General features: G+C 37.5%; 1 protein-coding gene across 1 annotated transcript in view; it reads right to left on the minus strand.

The window, feature by feature from the left end:
• Window positions 1–632: 632 nt before the first annotated feature.
• KDM7A (lysine (K)-specific demethylase 7A) overlaps window positions 633–12,316 on the minus strand; it is a 50,480-nt gene continuing 38,796 nt past the window's right edge. Inside the window, exons 16-20 of the mRNA XM_010855024.1 lie at window positions 11,802–11,950; window positions 11,399–11,607; window positions 9,982–10,067; window positions 7,865–8,138; window positions 633–7,269 (exon numbers count right to left, since the gene is read on the minus strand). Coding sequence (XP_010853326.1) covers window positions 7,175–7,269; window positions 7,865–8,138; window positions 9,982–10,067; window positions 11,399–11,607; window positions 11,802–11,950 — 813 coding nt within the window. The 3' untranslated portion in view covers window positions 633–7,174. The remainder of the gene's footprint in view (window positions 7,270–7,864; window positions 8,139–9,981; window positions 10,068–11,398; window positions 11,608–11,801; window positions 11,951–12,316) is intronic.

Genomic DNA, 12,316 nt, shown 5'->3' on the forward strand with positions numbered 1-12,316 from the left:
CCTGGCTCTCAGCGTCCTCAGAGCGCCTGTCCAGAGGGACCACATTCTCCTCAGTAAAGCTGCACCTCCACTCCCGCCTTCACGAGGCAGCCAGGCCCCAGGTGCCGTGTTCTCGCTCGCCTTTCACCGCCACAGAAGCTTCCGGAGGAAGAGAACAGGTCTGCTGTTTGTTCACCTTGTAAGTAGAGCAGCGGCTGGGATACTGCGGGTGCTCTAAGGTAGGGGTGTGTGTGTGTGTGTGAGAGACACTGAGTGCTCTAAAGGGGGGGTGTGTGTGTGTGTGTGTGTGTGTGTGTGTGTGTGTGAAATACTGTGGGTGCTCTAAAGGGTGTGTGCGTGTGATACCGTGGGTGCTCTAAGAGGAGTGTGTGTGTGCGTGCGCATGCTCTTAAGTGACCATAAGGAAGCACCCTCACCCATGACCACGGCACAGCCAGTCACCCCTCTGTGTTCCTCCATGTTTCGGCAACTGCTTCCCCAACAACACATCTAATAAGGTAATAAGACATTCAAACTTTTTACACTGAAACCATCAGAACTAGAAGGAGTCTAAGTTTGACACAGCTTTTCACATTCTCAAATTAATCTCTCAAGACTCAATAAGCAGAAAAAGGGAACAGGAAGTCAGAACTGGATATAGAATTCAGATTTTTTTCTTTCAAAGACACATTTTATACAACTTTCAACATTTATACTTTCAAACAAAAGGAGCAAAAAATACACCGATTGCTAAAAAAAAAAAAATCAAACTGAAGTAATACAAGTTTAATTTCAATATTTTAAAATACAGAAATTGAAAAGTAGGAATACCAAATACAACTTTAAACAAGTCACTTGTCCTTCTCTATAATAATCAATGTAAACTACTTAAAAACTTACAAATTTAAAACAAACAAAATAAATACTGTACACTTTCCCTGCCTGCAGGCAAAAGATGGGAAATACTGTTATGAATCGGAAAAAAAAAAAAAGCTCTTAAAGCTTCAGCATCCCACTTCCCAGCCACACCCCACTCTGCCGTCACAGTGTGCTTCTGTATTCAAAGGACACACGTGTGCACACACGCTGACTGCCTACCCACACAACAAGACACTACTCTGCAGACACCCCGAACGAGAAAGGCTACCAGTCACCTGGGACCGTGGGCATGAAAATCAGGTCAGGAAAGTCAGTCAGGCTAGCAAAACATTACTACAAAACTAGTAAATACCAGAGCCAACAATTGTCCCTTTTCAAATTTCACAGAGTTCAACACCCTAAAACCAAGACTACCCCTCCCTGTCACCACCCTCTACCCTCCCCCCAGCACCCCCAAATCAAACAAACCTGCTGAAGCACTGGCGAAGTTAGACATTTCACAGCAAATGTGAAAATTCATATTATATAATCTCTTAAAATGAACCTTTTCACCCTCTTTCCACAGCATGAAACTGTTATGGCTTAATTTATATTAAAAGTAGAAAAGTCTTTTCGGAAGGAAACGCGGTCTGCCAAGATGCATGTGCATTTCCTGATCAGTGCTATTTCATACCTAACAACTGCATGACTTGCTTTGCAGTCAGAAGCTGTTTTCGGAAAAACTGAGGTTATAGCTTTTGATTCAGTCTAACCATAAATGTAAGGCCCTTAGTTTGGTTTAGGTTTCTTTTGCAAGATAAAATAACCTTGGGGTTCACTTAGCAAGTTACACCTCAGGTCCCTGACTATAATGTGGAAGTTATATGTATGCTTTGCAAAAATAAAAGGTGAATCCTATGAATCTTAGAGGGAAGAAATGATTCTAGGCAAGGAATCAACTCATTATTATATATTACACCTGCTGCTGGTAATGGTTACCCACCAAAATCCACCAAAGAAATATGAGTATTTCTGGGTTATTTTTTTTCCTGCAAGATATTATATTTTCTAGCACTTATGATCATTGTTTTGGTGAAAAATCTTGGGGGAAAACAGCTGACAATTTGAAAAGGAAATGGCCAAAATAAACTGGGTGGAGGCAAGGTTTATCTTTATGATTAAGTTCCATTTAAGGTTGTCTTCTGAAATAAAAGTGAATTCAGAACATCACAGGTCTTGCATAGGTAAACTACTTGGAGGTCTTGGGCTACGTGGTAGCCAAGGTTTATTAGTGAAATAGTGCAGAGCAGATAAAACTTGTTGGAAGAATCACTGAACACAGTTTCAAAAAGGCTTTAACAACAACAACAAAAAAATCAATATTACACTTGTTAAGACAAAGCTTCAGGACATTAGAAAAGAACAGGAAGGGTGAGACGGAGACTCTAAGGAGTAGAATGCAGGTAAATGAGTATTAAGTTTCCTCTACCCACTGAAGAAGAAAAGAAATACCATAACAGAATAAAACTACAGTCATGATAAGCTAATTGTTTTGGAAATAGACATTTGCTTCTTAATGTCCTTAACTTAAATTTTTAGGTAAGGGGTATCAAATATTTGACTTACAGCATGACATTCACTGAAAAATAAAAAAATAAGGTTGTTTAGTAAGGCTACAGCATTAAAACTCCGTTACGTTCAACAGCAATGGTAGTGAGTATGTCACTTCCTCTGTCTTTCCTCCTGGCTTCTAGGAAGCATATCAACATCACCCACCACAGATGAGCCGAGGCTGCAGTGTCACAGAACATGGGCTGCCGTAGGGAGCAAAGTACCAGAGGTCTAGTATCCACTGTGCCCCCAGCTGGTCACCGCCCTCTCTGGGTTTCATCTGTCTCTTTTCTTAAGCTAAAGGTCAGATGTTCAACCTTCTCAAAACTGCTTTAAATGAAAATCTGGGGCATCTGAAAATGACTGATGACCTTTAACTTCTCTTTTTGGAGGAAGCAATTAGCTTAACAACTAATGAGAAAAATGAATTTTTGAAAAAATTTCAAATTTATAATGAAGCCCTCATCTCTTAATATGAAATCATAAAATGCTTATACACTGCAATATCTACTATGACAGCAGTATACTGGGCCAGTTATTCATCAACTCTTTGGGGAGTTGACATCACTAGAGAGCATTTCTTGCAAAAAGTAGAATCTTTTCTTCTGAAGCTTCCAGTCAAGACTCCCTTCCTACACTACAGTGGTTTCTCTCTACCCAATGAGCCATTGTTGGCCAGCTCAGAGCTGTCTTTGCTGATCCCCCATTATTCTTCCACCTTATTTTCCTGCCCTTCTACTGTGAGTAGTTGCTAAGCCATCCTAATTTCATGATTTATTTTACCCTATTCTAGCGCCTTGAAGAATACGCAGAATCTGTGAAGCAGTACTCTGAAAAGAACTCAAAACTAATTTTAATTACTTTAAATCATCTAATCGTCTTAATGTTTACTTGAGGATAAACATTCTCACTCTTCTCCACAAACTATCTCATTCCTTTTTCTTTCACTTCACGCACTGATTCTGAGTTTAATTCAGCACCTTGTAAGAGATTCTTCAGTTTTTTTTTAGGTAGCATGCTCTGGGCATATATTTGATATGAAGCAAATTTTATGAGTAACAGTTTTCATTTAAAAATGCACATAAATGTGCATTCGTTGTTAGTTGTAACTTATCATAAATTCTCTGCAAATATGAAGTGTAAATAGATTAATACTTTTCTATGTTTTTCTTAACTGAGTTTTGATCCAAATTTACTAATGAGAAAACTAAGACTCAGAAAGAATAAGTGACCTATTCAAGGTCACACAACTAAAATATAAAGGGCAGAACTTGGACGAACACCCAGGTCTTCTGCTCCTTTCATGCTATAACATGCCCCTGTGATTATGAACATTAAATTATTAATTTTTAAAATGTATTTTAAATTTTGAAAAAAAATTTTTTAACTCCAATAGTTGCACAGTGTATCTCCACTGAAACTAATAAAGTTATGTCTTGTTTTTTCTATGAATGGGCCCTCTTTTGTTTAAGTTTGCTTAGAAGTGAAAATAATACTGCTTATTTCCTAGAGAAGAATACCTTCAAAAGCAGAGATCACAACTCCCAACTTTATATCCCCCCACTCCCACAGTACTAAGTAGTGCTGGGCACACAGTAGATGAGTGATAAATATCTGATCTCATATGAATAAATACAGTAGAGTTCATTAAAAAGGCAATAATTGGATTAAAAACTAGAGCAGTATTCAGTGCTGAGTACTTAAGTAGTGATACAGATGAGCTTGTTTTCTGAGTTTATAAGATGGTTTTGGTCAGAATTTTCAATTCTGTATGCTTTAAAAATCAACTGATGCTTCATTAAGTTCAAAGTATTTCTAGGATATTGGACAATTATGAACTGCCAGCTTTGTAGAGTTTACATCATTAATCAATACTGGAGAGCTTAGTATTATGTGATATTATGAATTAGAGTACAGTGGATTCCAGGTTAACAGAAGTCACTTATTTGAATCAATAAAGGAAAATGATTACCTGCTACTACAATTAAAATTGCATATATTAAATGATAATTGTTGGTTATTATTTGTATTTGCTTATAACTAACTAAATGCCACCACTGCTGTCTTCCTAAGTTGCAGTGTCTGTAGGGTGGTATTATTCATAAATGAGACTGAGGGAAAGACGAAAGGTTATTACAGTCGAGTCCAGATGCTGGTGGCAGTCACTTCAAAGTTCAGTCATTTCCACGAGATACAGGGATGCAGCACAGTCAGTGATTTTGTAAGAGCTTTGACGATGGAGGTCATTGGATTCAGTGGCTGAATTTTTACCAATTCACAAAAAGTTTACATGTACTATTTTAGTGGTTATTTCATCTTACTGAAAATTTTTAAAACTTAGCCAGTTAATGGGCTAACACTGCCAAAAATGAATCCACAGTACCTTCACTTAGAAGTTCCATATACTGGCTACCTAAAATTAGTACTTATTGGCCTAAGTACACAGGGCAGATACTGGCCACCATTTTAATTCATAAAAATAAATTATTTTCATTTTTATGGCTAAAGAAAAAAAAGGTAATTAAAAATACTGAGAGCTGTGAAAAATGTAAAGACAACAAAAGAACCCAGATCATAATGTAGCTGGAAAAAGAAATTATAATTCTCATTTCTAAACTAAAACCAAAACATGTGTACTATAACACTAAAATGGTTTATCTACAGAAAACCAAAACATCACAGCACTACATTGTGTAGGGAAGGTGGGAGAATCACGCAAACCCACATTTTTGATATCTTGAGATCTGATGACCAAACAAATGACGGGCTGTACCTACTTCTTACCTAGTTTTGGCATAGTACAGACAGTTTTGAGTCAGCCTATTATCGACATTTAGTACTTCCAAAAACATTCTTCCTGAAACCCAGATAAGACCCAGACAGTGGTCCAGTCATTAAACCAAAAAGGCTAATTCATAAGATATATATATTCCATGAAATGTTGGAATGGAAACAGAGTAAGAAATATTTCTCTTTGAAAATACATTTGAATGTAACCATGAAAGACAATGGTATAGACTTCTTTTTTCTTAGCTCTTCAAGTGATACTTAAAAGGGAAAATCCTGCTACCTTGCTGAGTAAAAAAAAAAAGACAAATCCATAATATGGCCATATTTCTTTTCCATAAAAATAAATTTTATCCAATTTGCCTGTATTTTTTTGTAGGAACTTATAAAATGCTCTATTGTCAGAACTGGAAATATCTCCACCCTACCCCCCAAAAAACAAGAAATTACTTGTTTTTATGTCACAGGCGGAGAGGAAAACATAAGCTATTGCAAGCAGCTGAAAACTGGCATTTAGTAAAAATTGTGCACAAAGGAGATAAATGATTCCTTAAAGCTCAACTGGATACTTAACCTCACTATGCACTGGTTAAGTTAGGACAGATGGAAGAAACTGCAAAAAGCACCCATTTTACTCCAAATCCACATCTTAAATAACTCATTAGAAGGTTAAGAAATAAAAAACTAAACACACGCACACACACACACACACACACATACACACCCAATTCATCTACTCCAACATGCTTGCTTCTATACAACTTAATATAGTATAGTCTTATTATATTACGGCTTATTATGCAGATTTGAATATTCTAAGTCAAACCATATTTCATATTTTCCAACAGATTAGGTATACAGAATAAAAGCATCATAAAATATAACCTCTGTGGCAGGTGCTGGCCCTGCCCTCCAACACCAGCAGTATGAAGAAGGCCCTCTGGAGTTATAAATGTATTTGGAAAACTACAAACATGACAATTTAACCAAACTTATAATACTTTTCCCACAAGTAGGGAAAAGATATTAAAGCTGTACTCTTTGGGACCCAGATATCATCAGCAAAAGTGAAAATGCAAGAAGCCTATTTTTCTATTTAGAAGAAAACTGCAATGTCAAACGAAATGAGAAATGTGGGGTCTTGAATGTAGTTCTTACACACTGGCTACGAAAGTGTTTCCCTGCAAAGAGAAGAGTCTTGTGTCGTCACAAAATGAGGGGGAGTGCAGAGGGAAGGTGGGACATAGGTAATCGACCTGGATAACAGTATGCACCTTGGATGTTAGCAAAAGCGAAGCTAATAGCTTATAAAAAACACATGAAATATATAAAATAAAATGATTTTCATATACATCTTAATTTAAAATAATTAATGCATCAAATCCCTGTTTAAGACTTTAACCTGAATAGCAAATTTAAGAGTCCAGACTAGTTACTGTTACCGTGGCTCTTCCCCACGTGTAACACACACACTATCAAAAATAATTTAAAAACCTTCACATTCTTAAATCTAAATTAGTGAGATATTTCTCCAGAAATCTTCCAAATAAATAGCTTTAAAAAAGAAAGAATTTAAAAGCTGTTAACTTTAAAAAAAAATCTGTTAAATAAATTACTGATAATTCTTTACCCTATCACTGAAAATAAATCAAAACACTACCAACAACAAAATGAAATTCAAGCCCTGACAAGAGACCCTTTCCAGTTCAAGGTCTCTTTTTAAGGTTCTACCCTCCTTCTTCCTCTCCCCACCAGGTCCAAAATGGTTATTGCTGAGTGGGTGTGGCACAGTGAAAATGCAGCATCAGGTTCATTTTGTTCTTCAGGCAGTGTTCCCTACTGTACATGCAAACTGCTTCAGTGGGGCACGTGGAAGCTCCAGGCTCCCGCACCCCAAGACCAGTCTCCAAAGGGAATAGTGGCCACAGCCGCAGTTCCGTCACACAAAGAAACGTGCGTGGCCATTTCTGTTCAGTTTAAGGATCTTCCCGAGACGTTGTTTGGCTGTTGCCATTCCTTTTTTTGGACGTTTACCTACAAAATACAGCACACCAACAGCAATGTAAGTAACAGTGAAAATCACAGTTGACAGCACCTGGAAGACTTAAAGCAGAGCGACACAGCAGGCAAAGGCTTTTAGGCGTCCTGAATGGGTCGAGTCACACGCCTGGAAGTCCACTGCTTAAAACCCTTCCAGCTCACCCACGAGATGAGGGCCAACCTCCTTCCTAAGACGTACAGGACACTCCCCCAGTCCGAGCCCTGCCTATCTCTTCAGCACCAGCTCTTACCATCCTGCCTCAAACTGCTTCAGCGACGCACCTGTTCCGTCCTCACCCTGTGCTGTTCCTCCCCTCTGCCCTGGGTCACGCTGTCTCCTCTGCCGTCAGTGCTGTCGATCCTGTGCCTTCCCCTGCCTCAGCACGGCTAACCCGTCACAGCCTTTCCAGGATCTACCTCCCCTTCCAGAAAACCCCTCCTGCTCCTCAGGGTTGACTGAGATACCTTCTTCTCTGTCCCTATAGTAATCTGAGCACCTATCAATGCAGTGTCCATACCCAGCAGGCTGTGAGCAATGTGAGTGCAGAGACATGTCTATTTAACTTAACCTACACACGTGTAATGTTACCTTTTGTTGCCTGGTTGCTGATAGGTGGTGGATTTGATGCAGGTCTCTTGGTGGGGTGAAGGGGCACTGAAAAGGAAGTTTCACCAACAGGCCTTTCTGGGCTTATACTGCCGTTACTTAGCTGGCACGCCCCTGATATCAAGCTTGAACTCTGCGTATACTTTGCATTCTGAAGGCTTGAGCCACTGCTGTCCACAGAATTCCTACTTTGTACTTTGTGACTGATTTCTGATGAAACTTCCTTTTTGATGCATTTCTGGCCTCTATTTAGATCCTAAGAAAGAAGAAAATAAGGCCGAATTTTTAGGGTTTCTTTACGAGAAGTAATGTATTAACAATTTAAGAGAGAGAAGAAATAGAGTTACTGAACTTGGGTTTTTTTAACATGAAGTGGCTATAGATGACCCCTCCTGATGGTCATCTCATTCTAAAACCTAGTAGCTCTGAAGGATTCAGGTTTTAAAGATGCCTCGTAACTTAAATTGAGACATCTTCAAGTCGAGAAGAAAACATTATAGATAGATAGATAGATGATTGGTGGGTCTTGAAATCGAAACAGGGTCCCAACCAGAATTAAAAAGAGAAAAGGAAAAGATAAACTTGAAAAGAGCATACTGTAGATATAATGTTTCATGAAACTAGTTTTAAGTGTGTGTTTGTGTGTGTGTATTAAAGTGAACTTCTGATTCTATAATGGTCAAGTTTTTAAAAACAGCATTAAACATAGACATGCTTTAAAACAGTCTTACAAATACACTTGCGCATTAAAACAGTCTTACAAACACGCTTGAGCATGAAGAAACAGCTTTTCAATCTGACACACTATTCTAATACCTCTCTAGATTACAAGAACCAGAAATTCTATTTTCTCTAAGGTGATCTTGCTAATCATGTCTTCTACTTCTTTATTTTCAAAGACAATTATAAAAGCAACAGCTAGATTTAAATAACAGCTTACCTTTTAATACTAAATCCTATAATGCTACTGAGTTATAAATTTTATAACCAGTGAGGCACTATAAAATCATACATTAATAAGTGAATTCTTAATAGTTAAGGAATTTCTTACCTGACCTTTGTCTCTGGAGCATATTCTCCCATTAAAAGAACTTGTACTTGCCTTTAAAAAATAACTTGGTTCTTTCTCTTATTATAAAAGTAATTGACAAGTATTTATAAAATATAGATAAACCAAATGAAGAACGTTAAAACCATCTATATTTCTGTTATTCAGAGAGCAAATGGGGTTGGGGAGGCTTGGAGACTCCACTGTGCCACCTAAGAGTTTTGATTTTTTCTTTGGTTGTCATTTTCCAAGGTCTGCAGCAAAAAAGTCATGCTGCTGCTACTGTTAAGTCACTTCAGTCGTGTCCAACTCTGTGCGACCCCACAGACAGCAGCCCACCAGGCTCATCTGTCCCTGAGATTCTCCAGGCAAGAATACTGGAGTGGGTTGCCATTTCCTTCTCCAAAAAATGTCATATAGCCTTCCTTTTTTGGTGCTACTGGCAACGTTTTTTTTCAAAAAGGTATTTTGGGGGTTCATTTTGTTTGGTATAAGCATTCATACACGAGAATCCTAAGACATCAATGTCTCCTCTTGGAGCAGTGACTCTTAATCTGGAGTTAATGAATGGTCTGGGGTGAGGGTGGGGTACAAACCATGAGAAAAATGTAAGCACAAGTCATATTTATGGAGAACATTTTTTGGAAAGAAAACATTTTCCTGTAACTGTCATCAAATTCTCAAAGAAATGTGGTATCTAAAAATGCTCAATCAACAACAGCAGAGATTAAAAGGATCCTTGTGGTATTGTGGTACTTTTTTCCTTTCATGTTTCATTCTAGCCAGACATAACCTAAAGGTGTTGGCAGCCAGGAGTTTTTAACTGCTTTCTTAAATAAGTTGCTTTTTTCCAGATAACATTCTATACATAAGCCTTTCATTGGTTAGTACATCAGAATCCCTAAAAGTGGACAGCTGTTCAAATGTACATTTAATAATAATTGTTAAGCTTTCTACATCTGGGGATTGATTACTGATGGCAGTTTTAAAAACAAAAGCAAAAGCAGAGCTAATGACAATCCTATTTCAATATTTCAAACCTTGAATATACCTGAAGATTAAATCTGGAAGTTGTATCAAATTGTTTAATCCAGGAAGAACTCCTCAAGTCTTGATCTTCAGTCTTGACATGATATCCTAAAGAGAAATTTTAATTAAAAATCTTCTCACAAACTGGATCTTAAAGAACAAAGTTAGCCTGCTGCTTAAAACTGAAAGTAAATTTATGTTGACATTTTCTTTAAAAAAATGAGCATGCTAACTCTTTATTCATATACTTTCACCATACTCCTTTCCCTCTCAAAAACAAAACAGTCACCAGCTTGCAATCCAACATGTTAATTATTTCAATTCTCTCAAAGACTGTCTTTCTTTCTACGGCAGGTTTTGGGCCAGATGCTGGAGGATCTAGATCAAATTCTGTGGCCATCTGTTGTAGATGTAAAACCAAGTGCAATACAGTTTCTCTAAAAATAGTATATTTTCCCATACAGAATAAAGGCATATGTTTGCCTGAATCTGGCAGCATTTCCAGAGAAGCTTTCTTTTCAAGGGGCCAAAGAGATTATAGGAAGACAGAATGGTAAGTGGAAAGACAGAAAAATCCAGATTTGAACTTGAGATCTTTCATTACCAATACATCTTTAGGCAAGTTATATAACCTCTTTAAACCTGAGTTTCCTCTTATACAATAAGCAAAGATTTTGAGACCACATGATCTAGTCTTGTATTCAAATTCCAGTAAACTGAGTAGCCATGTAAGTGTGGGCAAGTTAACTCCACTAAATCTTTTTTCCTTTACCTATTAAAGCTACGTTACACACACCCCACATGTCAAGAATTAAGTGAAATGAATGCCAAGCTCCTGGCACATAGTTGACACAGCTAGGTGGGAATGAACATAATTCCTACAGTAGACTTCAGTTTTAATGTAGTACCATCTTTCCCCTAATCCTCCTCAGATTTTTGGGAAACAAAACTCCTCCCTAAAAGCAGACAGAAGGAAACACTCTGTGGCACCACTGATATTGCCAGCAAGTCTCTTTTTCCCAATGTCTCCTTTTCAAATAGGAGAGGATACCCTCCAGCAGAAACAGCTGAAAGCTTGCCTTCCCTTCCATAAAAGGAAAAAGAGTGGATTGTTCAAACTAAGCACATCGATTAAGACACAAACATTCCCTCCATTCTGATCAGCTTATAAAAGGGAAACAATACTGTCTTGCAAGTCAGTGAACACTACTCTTAATCCATTAATTTACATTTTGAGTTATTCTGTTTGCAGCTGACATTTGTCAACATTATATATATATATATATATATATCTGCCAATATGTCTAATACCATCTCCAACTAAAGATGTTTAATAAACATTTCTTGTTCATAATCTTTAATCTCAAGCTAGGATTACAGGGCTATTAAGGTGAGGGTTCTATGTTATTTTTCAGAGACTTACAATTTATGTTTCTTACCACTTTCCACTGGCTTATCACAGCGATACAACTGCCTGACCTCATGGTTACTGCTGTGGCAGCCGCTGGGGTCCTGGAGAGAGGGTCTTTCACCACCGCAGTCTGTGCTTTGTATCTGCCTTTGTAAACACGTGGAATAATGCAACCCTGCCATAGACAGCATGCCCTGAATAGCTTCTTCCTCTGTGCTCGTCGAGGTAGGACATTCCCTGAAGGGCAGATCAGCAGAAAAGACAAGAACTTTTTTACTCTAAGGAAATATTTGGTAAATTTTAAAACCAAAACAAACACATACACAAACACACAAAACAAAAACCCCCAAACAAAACAAACAAAAAATAACAAATGTTTTCCTATCATTTATATAACATTGTAATAAGACTATCATCATCAGCATGCCTACCTTTTAACTGGAATTTCACTTCGAGATGGCTTTTGGCTCTTTTGAAGGAAGTTCTTCAACACATTAGATTCTTCCTTAAAGTTTGATGTTATCTCTTGTTTCTTTTCATCACCTGAACTTTCAGACTCTTCAGTGGTAAAATTATTTTTCTGAGATAATTAAATAGAGGGAAATCTATATAAAAAATTGGAACACGCTTGTACAAACTAACCAAAAACACTTTATCCATCTAAAGGGAAAGTGAGAACTTCATTATCATGGAATTATTTCTGTGTTTCATAAGAAAAAGTGGAAATCTCTAGTTACTGCAGTAACATAATTCCTTAGTTTAAAAAAAAAAAACCACAGGCTTTTTTTTTTTAGTTTAAAAAAAAAAAAACCACAGTACAGGCTTTCTTTAAGGCAAAATGAAATATAACCTATGAGGAAATATGAGAAACATGAGAGCTGTATCTCCCTCTACCCTTTCCAAAATCAGACAGAAGCTTTGTTGATCAGATGTAAGTAGTCATGTG

Source organism: Bison bison, unplaced genomic scaffold (genome assembly GCF_000754665.1).
Source record: "Bison bison bison isolate TAMUID 2011002044 unplaced genomic scaffold, Bison_UMD1.0 scf7180017864352, whole genome shotgun sequence".
In the NCBI taxonomy this organism is placed as follows: domain Eukaryota; kingdom Metazoa; phylum Chordata; class Mammalia; order Artiodactyla; family Bovidae; genus Bison; species Bison bison.